This window comes from Cucurbita pepo, chromosome LG01, assembly GCF_002806865.2.
Source record: "Cucurbita pepo subsp. pepo cultivar mu-cu-16 chromosome LG01, ASM280686v2, whole genome shotgun sequence".
Classification (NCBI taxonomy): domain Eukaryota; kingdom Viridiplantae; phylum Streptophyta; class Magnoliopsida; order Cucurbitales; family Cucurbitaceae; genus Cucurbita; species Cucurbita pepo.
The window spans coordinates 3,954,926-3,968,389 of record NC_036638.1 but is presented as its reverse complement, the minus strand read 5'-3'; the positions used below and the strand labels follow the sequence as shown (position 1 = coordinate 3,968,389).

The following is a 13,464-nucleotide window of genomic DNA, read 5'->3' as shown; positions in this document are numbered from 1 at the left end:
TCATTTTAATTTAGTTTAATATTTAAATTAAAAGTGTAAAATAAATATGAAATTTATTTAATTTAATAATTTAACATTACAAAATTCTGTGGGCACTTCCAATTTGGGATTGGCATATTCCAAGCTTGATTGACGGGGATACATTTTATTTAAAATATATATATATATATATATATTCCTAATAATTATGGTCATTTAATTTTCCAGCTTTATTTCCTAAAATTCCAAAGAAAATTGTGTTGGTGGAAGAAAGAACAAAAACAAAGAAACCAAACATGCGTCTATCCAAAGCTATACATTCCAGCGATTGCATAAATCTTCGATAAGATAACACATTGGTCGGGGAAGAGAACAAAACATTCTTTATAATAGTGTAGAAACATCGCCCAGACACATTAGAACTTTTGTGAAAAATGAATCTACCTCCGTTCAAATCACAGAATTCAATTTGTAAAAACTGTAGAAACATTACAACTGAACCAAATTTTTGAAGACATAAGTACCAAGAACGAACCAACCAACCAGGAAGAAAGTGAAGAATGCCAAGAAAGTTAGGAATGTAGTACCCCCCATTGCAACTCCTATACTGAATACCACACCAAATGGTAAGAACGTCCGGATCACAGCTCCTTTACTGACCCACCGACCCTTGAGAAACATCAGAGCTGCAAGGTTTACCACATTCCATCCACCTGTGACAAACCCAAGCCTGTTCAGATTGTTAGCAACAAAGGAATGACAATTGCAAGTTAAGAGATTGTAGGCTCGGTGTTGGAACTCTTGAGTGCTCCTCCGCAGTGCATCATCCCATGTTGATATTTCTCTACCATTATCAACTTCCCTGAATTCATCCTCACTTCTATGAGTTGAGATGCAGCACTGGAAGCCGATAACAATCAAATCAGTCGTGTGAGCGAAAGAACTTCAAAAGGGAAAGAGTTTCCTATCGAAAGTTACCTTGTCTGTGTTGATTTGAAGATACCGTGCGACTGCTCCAAATGTGAAGTTGTCCACGCAAACAAAATTGGGGCCTGCAAAGTCCAAGATCACTCCATCCTCTCTGCCAATACCAATGTGACCAATGAAAGGAATGAGCCAGGAAATAACAGGAAGAGGTGTCCACACAATGCAACATGGAAACCGAGCTCTCTCCGGATCAATTTTCATTTTCTGAACAACATTTCCTTCTATCATCATTTGATTCTCAGGGTCATCACTTGATTCCATTTCCAGAGTTATAAGATGCTTCCTGAAGTGAAATGAAAACCCTCAATTTGACAGAGGTTCAACTAAAAATTAACCTAAGCTTAACAATCCCAATTTCATAATCTCAGCTAATCCCCTGAAATCTTTATTGAGATAATCGCAGAAAACAAGCACGAAACTAGGCTGTTCAACTCCCAAACATCCAGGAAAATCAAACTGGTAAAACAAGCAAGCTACTGCAAGAAATTGAAGAACAAAACAGATTTTCAGAGAAGTTACCTATCGGAACAATTTTGGTGAAGAAAGATCGTGTGAACGACCTACCGATAACCGATCAAATTCATCGGTTTGCACCAGTAGCGGAGAAATTTTAGTTCTCTCGTTTTACCTCTTCCTACCTCTCCGGCCTCTCCTCCCAGCTTCCTTCACCAAGACGTATCCACTGCCGGCGACGACTCTTCCGCCGCCCACAAGCCCAAATTTGAAAGATCTTGAAGATTTTAGAATTGAAAAGCTCTGAAATCTGAGAAATTTCGACTGGATCGGATTTTCTTGTTCTTTATTGACAAGAAACAAAGGAGAGGAGAAAAAATTGGGCGGAAACGAGAGAGGCTCATAGTTTATCCGCTTTAGGGGCATAAAGGACATTTTACCCATGTTCTCACAAAATTAGGTGTCAAAAATACATTTTATTTTGAAAATAAAAACCAGTTTCGCTCAATTTTAAGAATTACCCTGAATCTGAAAGTTGACCTGCTACCTACAGACACATTGAATTGCACTTTGAGGCATCTCTGGTACAGTACAATGCAATAATGCAAAGTGTAAGAATGTATAATTATTGCTTAAAAATGGGGTCTGACCAACACAGTGAAATTTGTTGAATGGTTGGTTTATGTTAAGTTTGAAGGGGCGTTGCCAGACGGCATAATGGGAGAGCTGAAAAGAGTTGGCCCCCAAACAATAGTGCTTCTCCTCCCCCCCAAGTCCTACCATTTCTTGGCTCAAACTGTATACCCAAAAGCTATCCATTTTGGAGGGTTTGGGTTCAATTATTACATAAGGAGTGAATTGGCATTTGGCAGTGCTGTCAACTCACTTGGATTCCCAAACTTAACAATGGGTTTTGAGGAATTGAAGCATTTAGATTAAAATACTTGTGTGTTTGTGTGTTGTAATGATGATGAACACAACACAACTGTTAATTGTAGACTTTGTAATGCTTTTCATCATAATCTATGAGAATTTACAGTCCTTAGACTTGTAGGTTTACCAATTTCAAAATGTTCCAATCCCAATATGGTCAATAATTCATGAACTCAAAATAAAAATCTCAAGAAACTATGTTGTTTCATCATTATTTATGTCATAATACAAGCTTAGCCCAAGGATTCACACAAATCCTGAAGCTTTTTCAGAAGAGTTGCTCTATCCAAACAAGATAAACCCAAAAAAAACATAAGATTTTCACAATAATTCTCTCTTCTTCTGTTCTTCCAACACAAAACAGTTGAATATGTTTAGATCGACCTTGGTGGTTAATAATTATGAAGGTGCTGAAAATGCTATACCCTATTGTGTTATGGCATGAGATTATTAATTATTAAAGTCCACTGGTGCTGCCACCACCCTAATGCCCTAATGCCCTAATGCCCTAATGCCCTAATGCCCTAATGCCCTAATGCCCTAATCCCCTATTTCTCTTCTTCTTCTTTTCTTCCATTTTGCTTTCACGTGATTCCTAGAACCTACTCCTTTTTCCATCACTCCCATACCATCTTTTCCAACTTTTTAGGGTTTTCTCACATGTGTATTTTTCCGTTTTTTTTTTTTTTTTATTTTATTTTCTTCATGGGTAACTTTTCTTTTTGGTTTTTGGGAGTTTAAATTCTTGTAAAGAAACGCTTTGCTATTTCTCCCCAAATTTTGATGGCCTCTTTGGCTCTTCAATCAATCAATAATCTTGTTCTTCATGCNTTTTATATTTTAATTTTGTTTTGCAAATTAAGTTTCAAAAATCAATATACCAACCTTCTTGATTTAAAACAATACAAATTTAGCTTCATATCTTTTAATTGTAGATGCGAAATCTAATGAAATTGATGGAAGAATCGAGACCCTTTATCTTTAAAGTTGACTTTTCTAAAAGATGCTTTTATATTAAAATCTACTTAGAATATGACCACTAATCTAATTATTTATATATATTACTAAAAACTGAGAGATTAAATTTATTTTACTTTTTCAAAAACTTCACCAATTTAAAAGGAGTGAAAGAAAAAACATAGGAAGAAGCTCATGATTGCTAACGATGCAATGCAAGAATCTGAGTGTTAAATTTGGGATTTTAAACAAAACCCTTTCAAATTCTCTACCCTCCTCATCGATCTCACTCTGTTTCATTTCCTTTCATTTCCCAATCCGCCGGCGCCGGCGCCGGTGCTGTCACAGATTTCTGTTACCGTCAAGCACCGGTTGTTTTGATCTCTTCATCAACTCAAGTCTTACCCTCCATGTCGTTCCAATGTCAATGCAGGTTCGTCTTTGTTCACTTCCCTGCATCATTCTTTTGTGCTACTCTATTTCATGCCTTCAATTTTTTTTTTTTTTTTTTTTTCGTTTTTGTGTTAAAAAAAATATAAAACATTATAGATGAATTAAAGTTTATTTGTTCATCTCATTTTGTAATTTATTTCTATATTTTTCCATATTTTTTATTGGTTTGCTAAAGTAGTATAATAAATTAGGTTCTTAGTGATTCATTTTGGGTGGACTATATTCATTTGTCTATCATTTTACTTCTTAAAAAATTAATCAATTATTTAAATTCTACCGTCAAAATAATAAAATGAGATTATTTTTTATATTATTTTTCTTTTGAATTTTGACCAAGAATTTAATAGATTAAGAAAAAAAGAAAAAAGAGTCTTATGCTAGAGGTAGGGTCGTTAGATCTTAGCTCCCTTAATCGCTAACTCTCGAAGTCTCTCTCGCTCTAACTCTTTTTCCCTCTCGATTTATTCTTTATCCATCACTTTAAATATGTTGCAACTATGCGCTCTTTTGTAGTCATGTTTGCATCCGTTATGATTGCAGTGTGAAAGTGATACACATCTAAAGAAAAATAAAGAAATGCATGTCTTATTATAGTCGTGTTAGCATAAGTCATGGTTGCATGCGAATGCATATCTCAATTCAAATAGTGGATTTACTTGGTATTTTTAATACTTAACTCGTTAAGAAAAAAAATGTAAAAGGATCGAGAAGACTTTTACATTTTCAAGGTCAAACTTTTTGTTCTTAAAATGTTTTCCTTTGTTCTTTAAGAGTTTATATTGTTAATGGAGTTCGGGTAAACTCTTTAAGTCGCATGTCCTAAATATTAGAATTAATTTAAAATTGTGATTTACGATAGAACCAAAGTTTCCATATGCTAAAGGAAAATTAATTTCATTGTCGAAAATCTATTGCTAGAAAGTGTTAGGGCTAGGTTGGGTGCTTTTCGAAATATTTATGCGATTGTTTGAATATAATGACATATACGTTATGTGGTGATATTTGATTATAATATTTGATTGTATGAAAATGATGCATGTTCTAAGTACATAAAAGCGATGTCTGTACATAAATGTAATGCATATTTAACACGAGATGCAGCCTAAAAATGACTAAAGTGACAATGTGTATGAAAGTGATGCAGGAGAGAAAAAAAGAGAGGGTGAATAAAATTTTCGAATTATTGAAATAACAGCTATTAATTTCCTTTATCTTTTTGGTAAAAAAAAAAATGAAATTGTCACATTCATAGTTGTGTAGCTACAGCATTTCACATTTTTCATTCACTAAATACATTAATTGTGATTGATTGACATGCTGTTCACATTATTTATATATATATATAAAAAAACATAGAATAATTTCCTCGTTTTAATAATCTCTGTCCTTTGAAACTTGTAATTTAAATTTTAAAATTCAAAATTTCATTTAAAACATAGGTATAAACACATTAAATAATGAATCAAAATAGATTGAAATCAGATAATTAATTAAAAATAAAAGGGTTTGAGGGATTGAGAATTACCAAATACGAAACGCAGAAAGAAAGAAAAAAGAAAAAGAGAGGAAAAGGGAGCATCGAAGTTCCAACAATGGCGGCACATTAATGCGAACTCTTGAAAAATTAAAAGCTTATAAATTTATGATAAAAAAATTATATACTCGTGCCACATACTTCCTTCATTATCCATTCTCAATTTCAGCTAATTCTCTTCGATTTCATAAAATTCATTACGACATTAAGACGTTGGGGGAAGAAAAAATTGCGTACCGGCGGCGACGTAGGTGTTCAGAGGAGCTGGGTACGGCGGAGGAGGATCGAGCAATGCGGTGCTGATGGGCGGCAATTCCATGGTGGTGGAGGGGGCGGTGATGAGGAGGGCGCCACCGTCGGGGGAGGCGGAGTTGGGTGGTGGTGGTGGTGGTGGTTGTTGTTGTTGTTCAGGGCCGTGGTCGTAAAGAATGCCCTTGAAGGTATGGCCTCCGATGTTGACGGCTGTTTGGTAAGCAAATTGGTCGTTTGTTTCGTCCAACGTTGTCATTCGCACGCACCGAAACACCGCCGTTGAGCTCACTTCCACCGGCAAATTCCCCATTTCTAACCCTAAAACCAAAATTTTAAAAAAAGAAAAAAGAAAAAAAAGAGAGAGACCATTTTAGAGAAAGAGAGAGATTGATTCTGTCAATCATGACCAAAATCGATGTGGGTCTTGCTGGAATTTGGAAAAACTTCCAAAACAAAGCCCTCCCTCACAAGAAATCTAAAAATCAAATAAAATATATATATAAAAAAAAAAAGGAAAACAGCAAGAATTAATTTGATTGTACCTGAGGAAGCGGCGGTGTTGTCTCGAGGTCGTTTGAGATTAGTGCCGTCGCTGCGGAGGTGTCGCTCACGGCGTTTGGAGGCCGGAACCCAAGTACTTTTGACATGGGTTTCACAGTCAAAGCCACGACTTTTACAGCAAGTTCTACATCGCATGTGAAGGCAATCCTTTTTGGCTTGATTTCCACAGTCTTGGCAACTTATTACTTGCCCTCCCCCGTTTCTGCCGGATCTCAGCATCACCAACGACGATCTTGGAGGCGATTCATCGCCCGAGTAAACAAACCCTTCTCCCGCTTGCTGCTGCACCTGCTGTTGCTGCCATATTCCAAGGCTCTCATAATTTCTGTACCAAAATAATCCGTCCGTGATGGTGGTGGTGGTGGTAGTGGGAAGGTGATAATTGGGTTCTCTTCCGCCGCCTAGTGGGTAAAAACCGGCCATATTTCCACCGGAGATACTATTCCTGATTTGGAATTAAAATCCATATCAGAAACAACCTCTCAAGAGCGATCGAAAGCCAGAGTTGTAAAAAGGGTATGTATCAATCAATTCCTTTCCAACTTTTTCTCCTTACCTTCTCAAATTCTCGAAATTCTTAATCAAATTCTTCGTACTACAAGAGAAAAAAAAAGGGGGGGAAGTAGAAAAGAGGTCGAATTGGGAATCAGATTGTGAAATCTCTCTGTCTCTCTCTCTGTCTCTCTGTCTCTCTGTCTCTCTAATACATTAAAGGGTATTTTTCTCTCTCTGTCTAAAACTGAAGTGAAGTCTGCAACGCCGCCATGGGCTTTGTTGCGCAGTGGGGGAAGGTGGGGGAAGGGGCGAAGTGCTAACTTAAATACACCACAAAAGTCCCATATCCACTCATATGCTGCCGCCGCTGCTGCTGCTTCTTCTTCTTCTTCTTGCTGTTGCTGTTGCTGTTTTTCTTCTCTGTCTTCTCTGAGCCCTTTCCCTTTCTCTATGCTCTGATTATGTTGCAGTCGCAGACATGATTGATTACCTTTTCTCTCTCTTATTCTCTCTTTCTATGCCACTTTGTGTTACAGTTTCCGGGATCTCTCTGCAAGTGGAGATCATCCATCACCTCATCTTACGGTCACTATTTTGCCACGTGTCGTTTTTAAACTTCATCTTTTTTTTTTGGCTGTGCAAAATTGTTCTGTTTTCTTTATGTCACACTGCCACGCGGTTTAATCCTTTCAACCAAAGACATCCCACTCCGGTCGTGTTTAGTATTTAATACGCATTTAATCAGTTTTTACATTTTACATTGGTTATAGTTTATTTACAAGAAAAATGATTTATTATTTTATGACTCTTTTTTTTTTTTTAATTTATTTTGAAAATCCATAAATTCTGAAACTTCCCTGATGATTGCCATTAATTGAAATAATGTTTGATATTTTCCGTAGCTTTCAAATTTGCTTATTTTCGTTGGCGCTTGGAAAAAAAAAATCACATAAATTGACAAATGAAGCTTCCAAATACAAATTATTTTAATATTTAAAAATTATAAATATCGTATTTAATGAAAATACATATTCATAATTTAATTGGTAATAGTTTATATTCAACTTTTATGGAGTATAAATATTATTTTAAACTATTGTTTAAATTGTAATCTAAATTTTAAAATTGCTATTAAAACATAAACTAAACTTTGTTGTTATTGAATATCTTTAATATAAAGATATGAGAATCTAATACTATATATAGTACAATTAAATAATATTATCCTTAGGACCATGGAAGAAAATATAAATATATTCATAAAATGATCATATAATTACTTAAATTTTATATTTTATTTAAGCATCGATGATGACTAAGATACCTATTATTTGATGTAACAAATCTCGATTTCTAAACTTAGATAAATTGGACGCATTGTTTAATATTTCAAAAGTTGAAATATATATTTAAAATATTGATACGATAAACTTAGCGTGACAAAACAAATGAATGGAATAATTTTGACTTTATGACGTGGAATTTTCAAATTATTAAATATTAAATGAAATGGGGGATGTGTCAAAATTAAGTTCATTCAAATTAGACCTTATTTTTCACCCATTTAATTAAAATCATCCTTCCATTTTCAAACCTTTAATTTAATTTTGTAATAAATAAACAGGACCACTCTCTAATTGAAATATAGTTTTTACTCAATTTAATCTTTTAAAATTTGCTATGATTATTATTTTAATTTCTTAATTTAGATTTTTATTTTATTTTTAAATAATCTTTATATTTTGAAAATTAGCGTATGCCAAATTTCCAAATTTCCATTTTCCATTTTCCGTTATTTTCTGAAGGAAAAAAAAAACAATTAAGTGTATAAATTAATAATTGTAAAATTTTGTATAATTAATATTTATCTTTACCTTAATATGTTTACCGTTAGATTAGATTTTCTTTTCCTTGACTTAATATGTTTAGTATTATTTTTTATTTTTAGAATTACATTCACTATACTAACTTAGACAGACAATTACAAATAGTATCAAATCAAAACACTCGATAATGTGCAAGCAAGGAAATTGAGCTCTAAAAGGAGGTGAACACAAGGCGTTGTGTGAGCAAGGACGCTCGCCTCAAAGAGGGGTGAATTGTGAGATCTCACATCGGTCTCCCACCCAGTAATTTGTGTGGATAGAATTTAAAATGACGTTTGTTGGAAGGAAGTAAAAGGTTAAGGTGTCGTTTTCAGCTTTTTGTTAATATATAGCTGGCTTACATTTGCGCATGCTCTTACTTTTCTTTTCTCCCACTGGTTTTAAATGGCCCCAATCTATGAACTTCCACACTTTTGTTTATGGGTCATGTTTTGTTGTTCTTTCTTCACATTGCATGCAAGACTTGAGACCCATATCTACTCCTTTATTATGTTACATTAATTACCAAAGTTGAAGTTAAAACCAAGGTGTTGTGGTAGCATGACATGAAATAATGGCACCAAATAGAGAGAGTAGTAGTGAAGGAGTTTGATGTTGCCATCTGCCTCCACTTTTGTTAACACACATCCATCACATGCTTGTTTCATTATGATCATTCTTAACACACATTTTTTACAACGTTTTCTTTCCACAACATATCTCATATCATCCACCACACTTGCTTCAATGCTTGGTGGCTGTCTTACTACAATGGATGAGAAGGACTAATGGCCCAAATACAGAGGAGAGAATGAAACAAAAACACAATATGGTTTGATCATTTGGTTATGACATTGAAAATGATATCTTCTGAGAGTCACATGCACTGTGATTAATTTTTTGGCCCACCACCTTCCTCTTCTTCTCTCATCTCTCTGCCTTCTATTCCCTATTCAGATCCTTAACCTTCTTCAATTTATTAACAAACCCAATACCCAATCACCTCATTATTTATTTTATATTCAAATTTCAAATAACGTGTCACGTGTCTTTATCGTATAGACGTTTAATCGAGTAAGTATAGAGTTATCAAATTGAGATCAAATCAAAAGGGTCGGGATAAAATGTGCTCTAAATTAAGATAAATGTGTAATTAAAAAAAAAAAAAAAAACATAAAGGAAATATTTATCAAACCAAACATTATCTTCTTTTTTGCCCATCACTCTTATGGTTCTACTCTCCCATGATGAGGATGAACTTTGTCATCTTCTAAAAAACCCACTTCTCCAAAATTAAGAAAAAGTTCAATTTCCCTTTCCTTGTCCACATTTTCAATCTGAGACCTTATTATAAACTTCGTCAAAACACTGTCACACTCTTAATATTTTTTGTCCATCATATTGTGGAATGAAATTATGCGATTGACAGCTTGTAATGTTTAATGAAATTGTAAAAATGCTTCATTTTTGTTTATATTAACATACATTAAATGGTCACACTATGAGAGTCTTATATTAAAGAATGAGGCGATTATAACTGCCTCCACCAATAGTTGTCGGCCACAAAATGAAGAACAAAAAACAACACATATCTATTGGAATTCAAAGGCTCTAACTTCCAAGGAAAAGACAATGAAAAATACCATTTAAACACAAAACTCACATATGGGTCTAAAAAATTTTCATGGCTGTTAATGGCAATACAGACAATTTGAATACAGACACACAGCTGCAAGATTCCCCCGATGTTGGTCTCTCTCTCTCTCTCTCTCTCTTTCTTTCTTCTATATTTTTCAATCTCCTTTTAAACCTCTCGTTTCTCTTAAAACACTTATCTACATTGCAATTGCAGTTGCAGCCGACAAGATGAGGGTGCTGAATTTTTTTGTTCTGGTGGTGATGATGCTGCTGTCGGGCGCCGCCGTTTCTCACGGCCAAAACTGGACGGTTGGCGGCGGGAGAATGAGAAAAGTTGAAGATGAGTACTTGAAGTGGATTAGACATATGGGTTCTTTCAAGCACTCTCTTTTTCAAAACACCAAGAACAAGTTCAAGCCTTGTTTGACGCTCAGGGTTTCCAAGAAGCCTAAGGCTGGGGGATTCCGGTCGGTGCAGAAAGCTATCAACTCTCTGCCCCTCATCAACCGGTGCCGGGTCGTCATCCATGTCGCCGCCGGAATCTACAGGTCACTTTCATTTTACTCATTTTTAATATATATACTATTTCTTTTGTTCAAAAAATCATAAACTTTCCCATTTATATTTAATTGGTTTCAAAAAGTGTAATTTAATAAATCATTGTCGACATTTTTTTTTAATAAAAAAATTACTTTTTTATAAGATATAAAATCAAAATTTTAAAATTTTATTAGACACAGACATAAAAATCTAAATACATCATTGTCGTACTAAAAAAATTGAAAATTGTTTTCGATTGACTACAAAACACTTTTTAGCTCAAAAACATATGCTAAAATTAGAATCTTTTTAATATCAAATTTCAAGAGTCTGTCAAAATTAATTGTATATATATGTATATTTTAATACAAATGCATTTATTAAATTAAAAAAATATATGGAATTAAAATAAAAGGTTAAAGAGGTGTTTGTTGGATGTTTTATTAGGGAGAAGGTTGAGATTCCGGCGATGATGAGTTACATATGGGTGGAGGGAGAAGGGGCGGAGAAGACGATCATTGAATGGAGCGACACGGCGGACCATATGGGTGACAACGGCCGTCCGATCGGCACTTTTGGTTCTGCAACTTTTGCTGTTAATTCTCCCTTCTTCGTTGCTAGGAACATCACCTTCAAGGTTACTTTTTTACCCTTTAAATATATATATTCAATATTTTTGTTTATATTTTAAATTTAAGAGGGAATAAAATAGGAGTGTCGTATGTAAATGGTAATTTGCTTGTGACTTCCGATGACTGGACTGACATATAGTTCTTGGAACCATATGGAGACTACAATTTAAAATGTCATAATGGTCGGTATCAATTTTTTAATTTATTATCACAATTAATACGGAATTGTAAGTATTCCACTTTTTGTACTTTTGTATTCTTTTATTTATTTCGCAAACAATAATTAATTANATAAAACAGAACAAGGCGAGGGCGCCGCCGTCGGGGGCGTTGGGAAAGCAAGCGGTGGCTTTCAGAATAACGGGAGATGCGGCTGCGTTCATAAGCTGCAGGTTTATCGGTGCGCAGGACACGCTGTACGACCACTTGGGTCGGCACTACTTCAAGGACTGCTATATCGAGGGGTCGGTGGATTTCGTGTTCGGGGACGGGCTGTCCATCTACGAGGGGTGCCATTTGCACGCCATCACGGACAGCTACGGCGCTCTGACCGCCCAGAAGAGGAACAGCCTACTGGAGGAAACGGGGTTTTCGTTTCTGAAATGTAAGGTTTCCGGGTCGGGGGCTCTGTATTTGGGGCGGGCCTGGGGCAGCTTCTCCCGTGTGGTGTTTGCTTATACCTTCATGGATAAAATCATCACTCCCACTGGTTGGTACAACTGGGGCGACAAAAACCGCGAATTGTAAGTCTTTTTTTTTTTTTTTTTTTTTTNATTTAAAAAAAAAAAAAAACATAATGATGAGGTGTATGCGGATGTAGGACTGTATTTTATGGGCAATACAGATGCTCAGGACCAGGAGCAGATTATGGAGGACGAGTTTCATGGTCTAGAGAACTCACTGAGTCTGAAGCCAACCCCTTTGTGTCTCTCGATTTTATTGGTGCAAAGGAATGGCTTCCAAAGCGCACTCATCTCGCCATTAAGTCACCACCACATTGACTCTCTCTCTCTCTTTTTTTTTTTTTTTTTTTTTTTTTTTTTTTTTTNGGTGGACCACGTGTTTTAGTTGTCGGAATTCATTGGACCATCATGTTTTCACCCTCCTCAACCCCCAAATATTTCAGAAATGGTAGTTTTTTTTTTTATAAAAAAGAAAAAATTGGTCTATGCATCGTGAAATGTAAAAGGATGGGGCCACTTGGAAAAGGGTTGTGAATAAAAATGACCCAAATCTAGACGACACTGAAATCTACCTAAAAGCGAGCCCAACAAAGGGATAAACACCATTATTGGGTTGAGGCTGACTAGAGGCTGCCCAAGGCCAACAAGGACCTACCCTTAAGGTCCACCACAGTTCACTCGACCAAGTCTTATGGGGACGAATGCTTTGCCGACAAGAATGATAAATATAAACCAGGGTGTGGCATGAGGAACACCCGACTTCCCACCAATCCTCTCAAACCTCAAGCTCACCCATGTTTTGGGTCCTTCCCACCAATCCTCTCAAACCTCAAGCTCACCCATGTTTTGGGTCCATCCCAACCTCTTTCAAGTATACGTAGACTAGATGATGAACGTTAGAAGAATACCTTAAGATATAGGATTGGATAAAATGGATTTTTTACTTAATTATAATTATGAATAACTCGTACACGATCAATTTGCTTGTTGTAACGACACACATTCATAATTCGAATTTGACAATTAATGTCACTAACGTTCGGTTATGAATTAGAATAAGTATAAATAATAAAAGTATCATAAAATTTAAACTAAAAGAATATAGATTATATTTTTTTAAGTTCAATATGAAAGCACTTTATTAGCCTTTGATCTCGGGGGGAGATATAGTAGTTGACCAAAATTCTGAACCACACTATTATTTATTTTTTCTTTTTTTTTAAACATAACACATTTTATTAAACTATGTATTGAATTGATGCTCGTGGTTTGAAAACATAAACCCATGTGAATCAAAAAAATATATAAACCCATACATTCCAACGTGAAGACATAGATTTATTCATTATAAATTTTAATAATAAAAATTAAATTGACTATTTATATAAAAAATAATAATTTAATCTCGAACTCAATAATATAATAAAACTAACCCCATACTAATTACTCAAAGAAGTTTATGGTTTAGCAGATAACGTTCAAATATTTTTAAATAAATAAAA

The 13,464-nt window shown here is 34.9% G+C and overlaps 3 protein-coding genes and 1 long non-coding RNA gene across 7 annotated transcripts; 1 reads left to right on the top strand and 3 right to left on the bottom strand.

Annotated features, from left to right (window-relative positions):
- Positions 1 to 307: 307 nt before the first annotated feature.
- On the bottom strand, positions 308 to 1,810 carry LOC111787761 (protein RTE1-HOMOLOG-like). Of its 2 annotated transcripts, none has more exons than XM_023667902.1 (3): positions 1,486 to 1,810; positions 958 to 1,249; positions 308 to 879 (listed from the first exon to the last, which is right to left on the bottom strand). In XM_023667902.1, exons 2-3 carry the CDS (start codon positions 1,225 to 1,227, stop codon positions 469 to 471), a joined length of 681 nt encoding a protein of 226 aa, XP_023523670.1. In that variant the 5' UTR covers positions 1,228 to 1,249; positions 1,486 to 1,810; the 3' UTR covers positions 308 to 468. The 2 variants fall into 2 exon arrangements, with proteins under 2 accessions (XP_023523670.1, XP_023523604.1); XM_023667836.1 differs by having other exon boundaries at positions 1,490 to 1,801.
- Positions 1,811 to 5,373: 3,563 nt separating this feature from the next.
- Positions 5,374 to 7,218, bottom strand: LOC111810009 (protein SHI RELATED SEQUENCE 1-like). Of its 2 annotated transcripts, none has more exons than XM_023696541.1 (2): positions 6,091 to 7,218; positions 5,374 to 5,866 (listed from the first exon to the last, which is right to left on the bottom strand). In XM_023696541.1, the coding sequence occupies exons 1-2, from the start codon at positions 6,530 to 6,532 to the stop codon at positions 5,502 to 5,504; spliced, it is 807 nt and encodes a 268-aa protein (XP_023552309.1). In that variant the 5' UTR covers positions 6,533 to 7,218; the 3' UTR covers positions 5,374 to 5,501. The 2 variants fall into 2 exon arrangements, with proteins under 2 accessions (XP_023552309.1, XP_023552316.1); XM_023696548.1 differs by having other exon boundaries at positions 5,374 to 5,860.
- A 2,920-nt stretch (positions 7,219 to 10,138) lies between these two features.
- On the top strand, positions 10,139 to 12,307 carry LOC111790896 (probable pectinesterase 53). 2 transcript variants are annotated; one of them, XM_023672013.1, is made up of 5 exons: positions 10,139 to 10,220; positions 10,322 to 10,655; positions 11,095 to 11,284; positions 11,580 to 12,022; positions 12,100 to 12,307. In XM_023672013.1, the coding sequence occupies exons 1-5, from the start codon at positions 10,154 to 10,156 to the stop codon at positions 12,278 to 12,280; spliced, it is 1,215 nt and encodes a 404-aa protein (XP_023527781.1). In that variant the 5' UTR covers positions 10,139 to 10,153; the 3' UTR covers positions 12,281 to 12,307. The 2 variants fall into 2 exon arrangements, with proteins under 2 accessions (XP_023527781.1, XP_023527790.1); XM_023672022.1 differs by having other exon boundaries at positions 10,179 to 10,216.
- Positions 12,308 to 12,414: 107 nt separating this feature from the next.
- LOC111790889 lies at positions 12,415 to 12,950 on the bottom strand. The gene is made up of 2 exons (XR_002814582.1): positions 12,791 to 12,950; positions 12,415 to 12,743 (listed from the first exon to the last, which is right to left on the bottom strand). It is a non-coding gene; the product is annotated as an uncharacterized LOC111790889 (long non-coding RNA).
- Positions 12,951 to 13,464: the final 514 nt, after the last annotated feature.